The 10954-nt window shown below is 43.9% G+C and overlaps 1 protein-coding gene across 1 annotated transcript; it reads left to right on the forward strand.

Annotated features, from left to right (window-relative positions):
• The first annotated feature begins 202 nt into the window (after positions 1-202).
• LOC146007339 (trypsin-like) lies at positions 203-3843 on the forward strand. The gene is made up of 5 exons (XM_083145689.1): positions 203-245; positions 356-509; positions 2840-3093; positions 3406-3542; positions 3694-3843. The coding sequence occupies exons 1-5, from the start codon at positions 206-208 to the stop codon at positions 3841-3843; spliced, it is 735 nt and encodes a 244-aa protein (XP_083001815.1). The 5' UTR covers positions 203-205.
• Positions 3844-10954: the final 7111 nt, after the last annotated feature.

Genomic DNA, 10954 nt, shown 5'->3' on the forward strand with positions numbered 1-10954 from the left:
ACGCTAAAGAGAAAATATAGAACATGTTTAACTTTCCAAGAGTATTGATAACTTTCAAGGCCAACAGTAACACACAAATGATAGCAATGCATATTCTATACACATTAACAGAGGTTTGACACATTGTGTAATGTACACACAGAGGTAAAACATATAAATAGGCATGTTGGAGTCCAGAAAACCACTCACTGGACATCTCTCCACCATGAAATTTCTCCTGATCTGTGTGCTCCTCGGAGCCGCCGGTGAGTCTCATTCCCTTACAGATACCCTGGTGCTTCTGGTGGTAGGTGGCACAATGGTATGGTATATTGTGTAACGGTGCCGTGGTGCTAGACAATGTTCTCTCTTACAGCTGCCTTTGAGGACGATGATAAGATCGTCGGAGGGTACACATGTACCAAGAACGCTGTTCCCTACCAGGTGTCCCTGAACTCTGGATACCACTTCTGTGGTGGAACCCTCATTACCAGCCTGTGGGTGGTCTCTGCTGCTCACTGCTACAAGGCGTAAGTACAACCATTATCCTGTAGACAGTGTCCATAAAGGTTGGTTGTATGACTAGTTAGGTTGTTGGTTGGTTGGTGGGTTGGTTGCTTCTCACTGCTACAGGTCATATGTACAATAATTTAGCAGATACTAAGTATTCATGGTTTACTAGGTGATTGCTTGATTGTTTGGATATACCAGGTGTGGTCAAACCTGCCCTCAAGATCTACCAACAGTTCATGGTTCTCAGGCAACCAGTGGATCTATAGTAGGAATAAATGCAGGATGTTTGAAAATGTGACAGTTAGTAATGATTACAGCTGTGCACCAGCTAGGTGATCTGGGGAAATGTGACAGTTAGTAATGACTACAGCTGTGCAGCAGCTAGGTGATCTGGGTAATGTGACAGCTACTGTAGTATTGACTACAGCTGTGTACCAGCTAGGTGATATGGGACACATGACAGTTAGTAATGACTACAGCTGTGCACCATCTAGGTGGTCTGGGAATGTGACATTTAGTATTGACTACATCTGTGCACCAGCTAGGTGATATGGGACACGTGACAGTTAGTAATGACTGCACCTGTGCACCAGCTAGGTGATCTGGGAATGTGACATTTAGTATTGACTACATCTGTGCACCAGCTAGGTGATATGGGACATGTGACAGTTAGTAATGACTACAGCTGTGCACCAGGTAGGTGATCTGGGTAATGTGACAATTAGTAATGACTACAGCTGTGCACCAGCTGGGTGATTTGGGACATGTGACAGTTAGTATTGACAACAGCTGTGCACCAGCTAGGTGATATGGGACATGTGACATTTGGTAATGACTACAGCTGTGCACCAGCTAGGTGGTCTGGGAAATGTGACAGCTGGTGCACAGCTGTAGTCACTACTAACTAAGTGATATGGGAATTGTGACAGTTAGTAATGACTACAGCTGTGCACCAGCTAGGTGATCTAGGGAATGTGACATTTAGTATTGACTACAGCTGTGCACAGCTAGGTGATATGGGACATGTGACAGTTAGTAATGACTACAGCAGTGCACCAGCTAGGTGGTCTGGGATATTTGATAATTCGTAATGAGAACAACTGTGCACCAGCTAAGTGATCTGGGAAATGTGACAGTTAGTAATGACTACAGCTGTGAACCAGCTAAGTGATCTGGGGAATGTGATAGTAATTACTACACCTGTGCACCAGCTAGGTGATCTGGGGAATGACAGTTAGTAATGACTAAAGCTATGCACCAGTTTGGTGATATGGGAAATGTGAAAGTTATTAATGACTGGACCTGTGCACCAGCTAGGTAATAAGGGAAATGTGACAGTTAGTAATGACTACAGCTGTGCACCAGCTAGGTGATATGAGAAATGTGACAGTTAGTAATGACTACAGATGTGCACCATCTAGGTGATGTGGGAAATGTGACAGTTAGTACTGACTACACCTGTGCACCATCTAGGTGATCTGGTAAATGTGACAGTTAGTAATGACTGCACCTGTGCACCAGCTGGGATGCAGTCAAAATCCTGACGTTTAAAATCCCGACAGGGTTAAAATCCCGAATGGGTCATAATACCGACAAGGACAAAATCCCAACTTTTAAAATCCTGACAGGGTCAAAATACCGACATATAGAATGTACAGGTGAAACAGTCAACATGACTTTCCGTCTACAGGTCGCAAGGTCGACATGGGTTTTTTCACTATTTTTTTGACCCGACATGTGCCGACAGGCGGTATTTCATGCCCTACCATCCACCCATCCACTAGGGCGTGGTGGGAGAATAATAACCGTGAGAACCGTGGTGGGAGAATAAAACCTGTGTCGACATTCGGGTCAAAGAACAGTGAAAAAACCCATGTTGACCTCGCGACCTGTCGACGGAAAGTCATGTTGACTGTTTCACCTGTACATTCTATATGTCGGTATTTTGACCATGTCGGGATTTTGTCCTTGTCGGGATTTTAAATGTCAGGATTTTGTCCTTGTCGGGATTTTGTCCTTGTCGGTATTATGACCCATTCGGTATTTTGACCCTGTCGGGATTTTAACCATCGGGATTTCATACCGAATCCCACCAGCTAGATACTTGCTTGTTAGGAGGGTCAGTTGGTTAGTTGTGATTAAGAAGGCCTTATACTGAATGATAATCATTCAGGTCAGCCAAAGAAATGCCTGAGTATTGTTCAGGGTCTGAAAACTGCTAGAAATGGTCAATATCCTTTGATTTGATAATTACATCCGTCCTATCCACCCTACCACTCCATCAGTCATCACCTGAAGTTCTAGGTTTTCTTACTATTGCTCATTGTCTTGTATTTCGTTCATCCAGGAGCGTCCAGGTCAGACTGGGAGAACATAACATCGCCACAAGTGAGGGTACCGAGCAGTTCATCAACTCCGCCAAGGTCATCAGACATGGCAGCTACAACTCCAGAACCCTGGACAACGACATCTGGTTGATCAAGCTCGCCTCCCCCGCCACCCTCAACGCCTACGTCAAGACTGCATCTCTGCCCTCTGGCTGCGCAGCCGCCGGCACCAGCTGTCTGATCTCCGGATGGGGAAACACTCTCAGCAGCGGCAGTAAGTTACAGAACCAAAGTCCATTACTTGCACTGGACGATTAGTTTCTGACATGGCTAAGTTATTTCTTAGTGAACAAAATATTATTTTAGAATGGAAATAATATTAAATAAAACAGAAATAAAGGCTAATATTGTAAAATGCAGAACTGGCATTCAGGAACATTTCCCACTAGAATAATGCATTCCCTCCTACAACAGAATGGATATGGTATATTGTGGAGCCCAAATACTGGACGTATGATGACATATTACAGCAATGTACAGTATAAGATGGGAGAATATAGACTAAATTGAATGTGTTTCTCTGCAGCCAGCATGCCAAACCAGCTGCAGTGCCTGAACGCCCCCATCCTGACCTCCGCACAGTGTAGCAACGCCTACCCAGGAGAGATCACCAACAACATGATCTGTGTTGGTTACATTGAGGGTGGCAAGGATTCCTGCCAGGTAATGTCCCTGCTGTATCAGTATAGTACTGACGGTATCACTATAATGTGTGTGTGATGTATACAAGTGGCATGATCGCACAGTAGACAGCATTGTAACTACCCAGCAGCCATCATGACGTTATATCTAACAATCTCCCTCCTCTGTTCAGGGAGACTCTGGTGGACCCGTGGTCTGTAACGGACAGCTCCAGGGTGTTGTCTCCTGGGGATACGGATGTGCCCTGAGGAACTACCCCGGTGTCTACACCAAGGTTTGCAACTACAACTCCTGGATCTCCAGCACCTTGGCCAGCAACTAAATATATACTGTACATAGTGTAATATATATTACTTAGTTGATCTAATCTTTCACTATCATCAAGTTTCTTAGTCTCTTGTATATTGTAATGTATTGACTGAATTAAACTTTTTTCTTCATGAAACTGTGTTTTGATTATTTTTACAATGTACGAGGTGTTTCAGCATTTCAGTGTATTCCATCAGCTCTTATTAAATACAAGACTTTAGATCTTCAGGTGTAAAATATGATGGGTTTGTAGTCAGGTATTGAGCAACTTATTTACAAAGCAATCCAAACAGTAACATACAACATGTCGTTGTTTAACAGTCATCCAAAGCAATCAGGAGCTGAATAGAAACAGATATTTTACCCAAAAATTCGCATCTCAGTGTTACACATCATGTTGCTTTTAATTAGTGTGATGGTGTCCCACCTTATCTAGTCTGACAAGCAGCATGAGCTGTGTACACACGGTGGTGATAGGGGCTGAAATCGCTGGAAATATGGTCGCAGGCGACCATATTGCCAGTGATGGGACTGTGCCCTGGCGATTTCAGCCCCGTTCTAATCGCTGGTCGCAGGAGCTTGCTCGATGATGGAGAGCTTGCTCCTGCAACCAGCAGAGGTTCACTTTCATCAGCGACCATCTTTGGTCGCTGATGAAAAGGAGAAACTGAGCAATATATCTCCCCGTGTGTACGGGGCTATGGGGTCATTTATTTATTACCAGTTATTTATATAGCGCACGCATATTCCGCAGCCCCCTAGGATGAGGGACCCATGTACACTGCACACATTGCACCCATTATAGAAATACCTATCATCTCCTCTAGTAAGAGTGGGAATAATGGATTACATAGAAACATAGAATGTGACGGCAGATAAGAACCACTTGGCCCATCTAGTCTGCCCCCTTTTTAAACATGACAAAAAAATAAGTCACAATGTGACAGAAGAAGGAAGAACAAAAAGGCTTTTTGGGGCACACTTTAATGAAAATTGATTGTAGAAATTTAATATATAACTTTTAATGAATGATTAGTACTAAAAAAAGGGGGGTGTACGTATTGAGTCAAAACAATAAATTACACGTCGTAGGTATAAAGTATTTTTTCAAGACATTAGGGGCGAAAATAACAAAGGCAAAAATTGTTAATAGTTAATTAAGCTCCTTTAGTCACCAAGTCATATATACACTCATGCATAATATTTTAGTAAGTATGAGGTGACCGGAGCAGAAAGAGTCAGAGACGCATGACACTTGTCCCTTACTGCTGATGATGATATTGTTCCCAGTGCAAAGTTATAGGAAAAGAAGAATAATAAGAATAGAGGACTCCCTTAGTCCGACAGAGGTGTATCTGCTGTCCACGTTTTAATTACAGCAACTGGTATTCCCAAACGGTCTCCCAATGAGGTACTAGCCAGTCCAATCACTGCTTAGCTGCTGAGTGCGGGATGGTATTCAGGCGAGCCAGTGATGTATGGCCGTATTGAACACGGAAGAGAGTACCGCAATGCCTTATAATGGGAAGCAAAGGTGTGCTTCTGCTTTTTGTTCAGCGAGCATTCGGTCACCCTGTTGCTGGTGCATTGCAGGGGGATCAGTTTCACCAAAAAAAATGAGAGAGTCACGGAAGATTAGAATAAATAAGTACAAAGGAATGGATATCAGTGACACCTCTTCTGCTTTCCACCATCAATCGTAGATATCAAATGGCAGATGAGAGTGATAGTAGTCACCGATTATGCCAAACAGAAATAGAAAGTTCAGAGAAAGGTCCCAGGACTTGGTCTCAGAAAAATGAGTAATTGTACCCTTATCTCCTCTCCGGGAGCAATAAAGCTGGTGTCGGTATTGATTACACTGATCACCACTCCATATTGTAGGGATGCTTTGATGAGGGATAGAGATTTCCAGTACAGTGAGTGTATAGTCAAGACAATAATAAATTATTACCCATGCAATGTATGACAATCAAATACATTCACACACATGGCAGACTTGAAAGAAATTGCCTGGTGTGTAGTCACGGTTTTAGTATGAAAAGCAATAGTAACATATAATCCTGGCTTTTAGCTGACTAGAGGATAGTCAGGAGAATTTTATGCGCAGTCATAATTTTCAAACTATTGATGAAGAGATTATCACAGAAAAGAATGTATAATGCACACATATATAGGTTGACAATTTTAGCATTTAAAGCAACCATTTAAGACAGCACTCATCCAAAGGGGCCATGTAACCATACTAGATGCGATATGCAATGGTGCTCATTCAATCAGAGCATAATAAACGAGCAACCAGTATATAATGCACTTATTTGATGGATGCTTATAGTAACTGTCAAAAAAATATACACATGAATAGAACAGTCCAATCACCGTTATAATGGGTAGTCGCAACTGTAGGTAGCTCAGAGTAGACTGGGGGAACCCTCTATATAGTTAGACTGGGGGAACCCCTTGACCACACGTCATTTGTGATCAAGCCCATTGGCGAAACACGTGTAAGAGGTACACGCCTCTGACACACCTCCCCTCTGCTGAATCCCGGCGCAACACACTGTTTCTTCGCTCCTATTGTCCCGAGCGCCATCACCGCACAAGCGCTGACAAGCGCTGACCATATTCTACACGCCACCAACGTGTTCTGGGCAGGTAAAACTACTCTGGCTAACCCGACTTGGAGACCATAGCCTGCATTCACATCTCACGAAGTGGATGTGTTATATGCAGCGTGGTCTCAGCCGCGGCAGTCAGTATCATCAGCGGTCCTTCACAGCTGCGACCACCCATTATAGCTGTGATTGGATTGTTCTGTTCATTTATATTTTTCTGATAGTTACCACAAGCATCCATCTAATGAATGTATTTTATACTGGTTGCTCGGTTATTATACTCTGAGCTACCTACAGTTGCGACTACCCATTATAACGGTGATTGGACTGTTCTATTCATGTGTATATTTTTTTGACAGTTACTATAAGCATCCATCAAATAAGTGCATTATATACTGGTTGCTCGTTTATTATGCTCTGATTGAATGAGCACCATTGCATATCGCATCTAGTATGGTTACATGGCCCCTTTGGATGAGTGCTGTCTTAAATGGTTGCTTTAAATGCTAAAATTGTCAACCTATATATGTGTGCATTATACATTCTTTTCTGTGATAATCTCTTCATCAATAGTTTGAAAATTATGACTGCGCATAAAATTCTCCTGACTATCCTCTAGTCAGCTAAAAGCCAGGATTATATGTTACTATTGCTTTTCATACTAAAACCGTGACTACACACCAGGCAATTTCTTTCAAGTCTGCCATGTGTGTGAATGTATTTGATTGTCATACATTGCATGGGTAATAATTTATTATTGTCTTGACTATACACTCACTGTACTGGAAATCTCTATCCCTCATCAAAGCATCCCTACAATATGGAGTGGTGATCAGTGTAATCAATACCGACACCAGCTTTATTGCTCTCGGAGAGGAGATAAGGGTACAATTACTCATTTTTCTGAGACCAAGTCCTGGGACCTTTCTCTGAACTTTCTATTTCTGTTTGGCATAATCGGTGACTACTATCACTCTCATCTGCCATTTGATATCTACGATTGATGGTGGAAAGCAGAAGAGGTGTCACTGATATCCATTCCTTTGTACTTGTTTATTCTAATCTTCCGTGACTCTCTCATTTGTTTTGGTGAAACTGATCCCCCTGCAATGCACCAGCAACAGGGTGACCGAATGCTCGCTGAACAAAAAGCAGAAGCACACCTTTGCTTCCCATTATAAGGCATTGCGGTACTCTCTTCCGTGTTCAATACGGCCATACATCACTGGCTCGCCTGAATACCATCCCGCACTCAGCAGCTAAGCAGTGATTGGACTGGCTAGTACCTCATTGGGAGACCGTTTGGGAATACCAGTTGCTGTAATTAAAACGTGGACAGCAGATACACCTCTGTCGGACTAAGGGAGTCCTCTATTCTTATTATTCTTCTTTTCCTATCACTTTGCACTGGGAACAATATCATCATCAGCAGTAAGGGACAAGTGTCATGCGTCTCTGACTCTTTCTGCTCCGGTCACCTCATACCTACTGAAATATTATACATGAGTGTATACATGACTTGGTGACTAAAGGAGCTTAATTAACTATTAACAATTTTTGCCTTTGTTATTTTCGCCACTAATGTCTTGAAAAAATACTTTATACCTACGACGTGTAATTTATTGTTTTGACTCAATACGTACACCCCCCTTTTTTTAGTACTAATCATTCATTAAAAGTTATATATTAAATTTCTACAATCAATTTTCATTAAAGTGTGCCCCAAAAAGCCTTTTTGTTCTTCCTTCTTCTGTCACTTTGTGACTTGTTTTTTTGTCAGTTGTCCTGCTGAACATTTTGGGAGCACCGCCAACCAAACACCACTCCACATTTGTTCATCAGTGGTATTTATGTTGGTCATTTACGTTAATGTACGTTATCAATAATTGTATGCATTTACCTGTGCCATTCCCGACCCACATTGTTTAAACCCTTTTTAAACATGTTACCTCAAACCATATCTGATCCTTATTTCTTTGTAAGGATATCAATATGCCTATCCCAAGCATGTTTACATTGCTCTAACTGTATTTTTCTCTACCACCTCTGATGGGAGGCTACTCCACTTATCAACTACTCTTTCTGTGAAGTAATTCTTCCCCACATTTCCCCTGAATCTTCCTTCCTCTAGTGTCAGTGCATGTCCTTGTGTTCTGCTGCTCCTCTTCCTGTGAAGAATGCCTCCCACCTGTACCTTCCTCCCCCTAGTGTCAGTGCATGTCCTCGTGTGCTGCTGCTCCTCTTCCTGTGACTAATGTCTCCCACCTGTACCTTCCTCTCCCCTTAGTGTCAGTGCATGTCCTCGTGTTCTGCTGCTTCTCTTCCTGTGAAGAATGTCTCCCACCTGTACCTTCTGTACCTTCCTCCCTCTAGTGTCAGTGCATGTCCTCGTGTTCTGCTGCTCCTCTTCCTGTGAACAATGTCTCCCACCTGTACCTTCCTCTACCCCTAGTGTCAGTGCATGTCCTCGTGTTCTGCTGCTTCTCTTCCTGTGAAGAATGTCTCCCATCTGTACCTTCCTCCCCCTAGTGTCAGTGCATGTCCTCGTGTTCTGCTGCTCCTCTTCCTGTGACTAATGTCTGCCACCTGTACCTTCCTCCCCCTAGTGTCAGTGCATGTCCTCGTGTTCTGCTGCTCCTCTTCCTGTGAAGAATGTCTCCCACCTGTACCTTCCTCCCCCTAGTGTCAGTGCATGTCCTCGTGTTCTGCTGCTCCTCTTCTTGTGACTAATGTCTCCCACCTGTACCTTCCTCCCTCTAGTGTCAGTCCATGTCCTCGTGTTCTGCTGCTCCTCTTCCAGTGACTAATGTCTCCCACCTGTACCTTCCTCCCTCTAGTGTCAGTGCATGTCCTCGTGTTCTGCTGCTCCTCTTCCTGTGAACAATGTCTCCCACCTGTACCTTCCTCCCTCTAGTGTCAGTACATGTCCTTGTGTTCTGCTGCTCCTCTTCCTGTGACTAATGTCTCCCACCTGTACCTTCCTCCCTCTAGTGTCAGTGCGTGTCCTCGTGTTCTGCTGCTCCTCTTCCTGTGACTAATGTCTCCCACCTGTACCTTCCTCCCTCTAGTGTCAGTGCGTGTCCTCGTGTTCTGCTGCTCCTCTTCCTGTGAACAATGTCTCCCACCTGTACCTTCCTCCCTCTAGTGTAAGTACATGTCCTTGTGTTCTGCTGCTCCTCCTCCTGTGACTAATGTCTACCACCTGTACCTTCCTCCCTCTAGTGTCAGTGCGTGTCCTCGTGTTCTGCTGCTCCTCTTCCTGTGAACAATGTCTCCCACCTGTACCTTCCTCCCTCTAGTGTCAATGCATGTCCTCGTGTTTTGCTGCTCCTCTTCCTGTGAAGAATGTCTCCCACCTGTACCTTCCTCCCTCTAGTGTCAGTGCATGTCCTCGTGTTCTGTTGCTCCTCTTCCTGTGAAGAATGTCTCCCACCTGTACCTTCCTCCCTCTAGTGTCAGTGCATGTCCTCGTGTTCTGTTGCTCCTCTTCCTGTGAAGAAAGTCTCCCACCTGTACCTTTCTCCCCCTAGTGTCAGTGCATGTCCTCGTGTTCTGCTGCTCCTCTTCCTGTGACTAATGTCTCCCACCTGTACCTTCCTCCCCCTAGTGTCAGTGCATGTCCTCGTGTTCTGCTGCTCCTCTTCCTGTGAGGAATGTCTCCCACCTGTACCTTCCTCCCTCTAGTTTCAGTGCATGTCCTCGTGTTCTGCTGCTCCTCTTCCTGTGAAGAATGTCTCCCACCTGTACCTTCCTCCCCCTAGTGTCAGTGCATGTCCTCGTGTTCTGTTGCTCCTCTTCCTGTGAAGAATGTCTCCCACCTGTACCTTGTTAAATCCCTTGATATATGTGACAGTTTCTATCATGTGCCCCCTTTCCCTTCTCTGCTCTAAAGTATACATATTAAGATCTTTTAGTCTTTCCAGGTACGTTTTGTGATGTAGGCCATGCACCATTTTAGTTGTCCTTCTTTGTACAGTCTCTAATGTATTTATATCCTACTGGAGATATGGCCTCCTGAACTGGACACAATACTCTAGATGAGGCCGTACCAATGACCTATACAGTGGCATTATTACTTCTAGGTGCAGAACCATCTTCACTCCTATAGATAGTACCAGTAGTGTCCTACAAGGTTCTGTAATACACTGTATGTCTTAGGTAACCTTACTATTATATACATGGAGATAAAATGAGCCTTTAACAGTCTATATGGGCTCTTGTATCTTTCCTGTGTAGTTGATGATTACCTGCTTACGGGTGCCGGATGACCCCCTGACAGTCATTACAGCGACATTAGAATCCCAACCGTTAAAACCCCAAAAGTTGGGATCCTAACTGACAGGATCTATTCTCCCTCGAGGGGGTCCAGGACCCCCATAGGGGGAGAACAGAATCTGTGACAACCCAGCAGTCGGAATTCCGACATTTGACTAATGATTGTTGGAATCCTGAATATCAGCGCGCTATACCCCACCCGCTTACTGACCATGCAAAAAAAATATAGATATT

Source organism: Crinia signifera, chromosome 6, assembly GCF_055691185.1.
Source record: "Crinia signifera chromosome 6, ASM5569118v1, whole genome shotgun sequence".
NCBI lineage: Eukaryota > Metazoa > Chordata > Amphibia > Anura > Myobatrachidae > Crinia > Crinia signifera.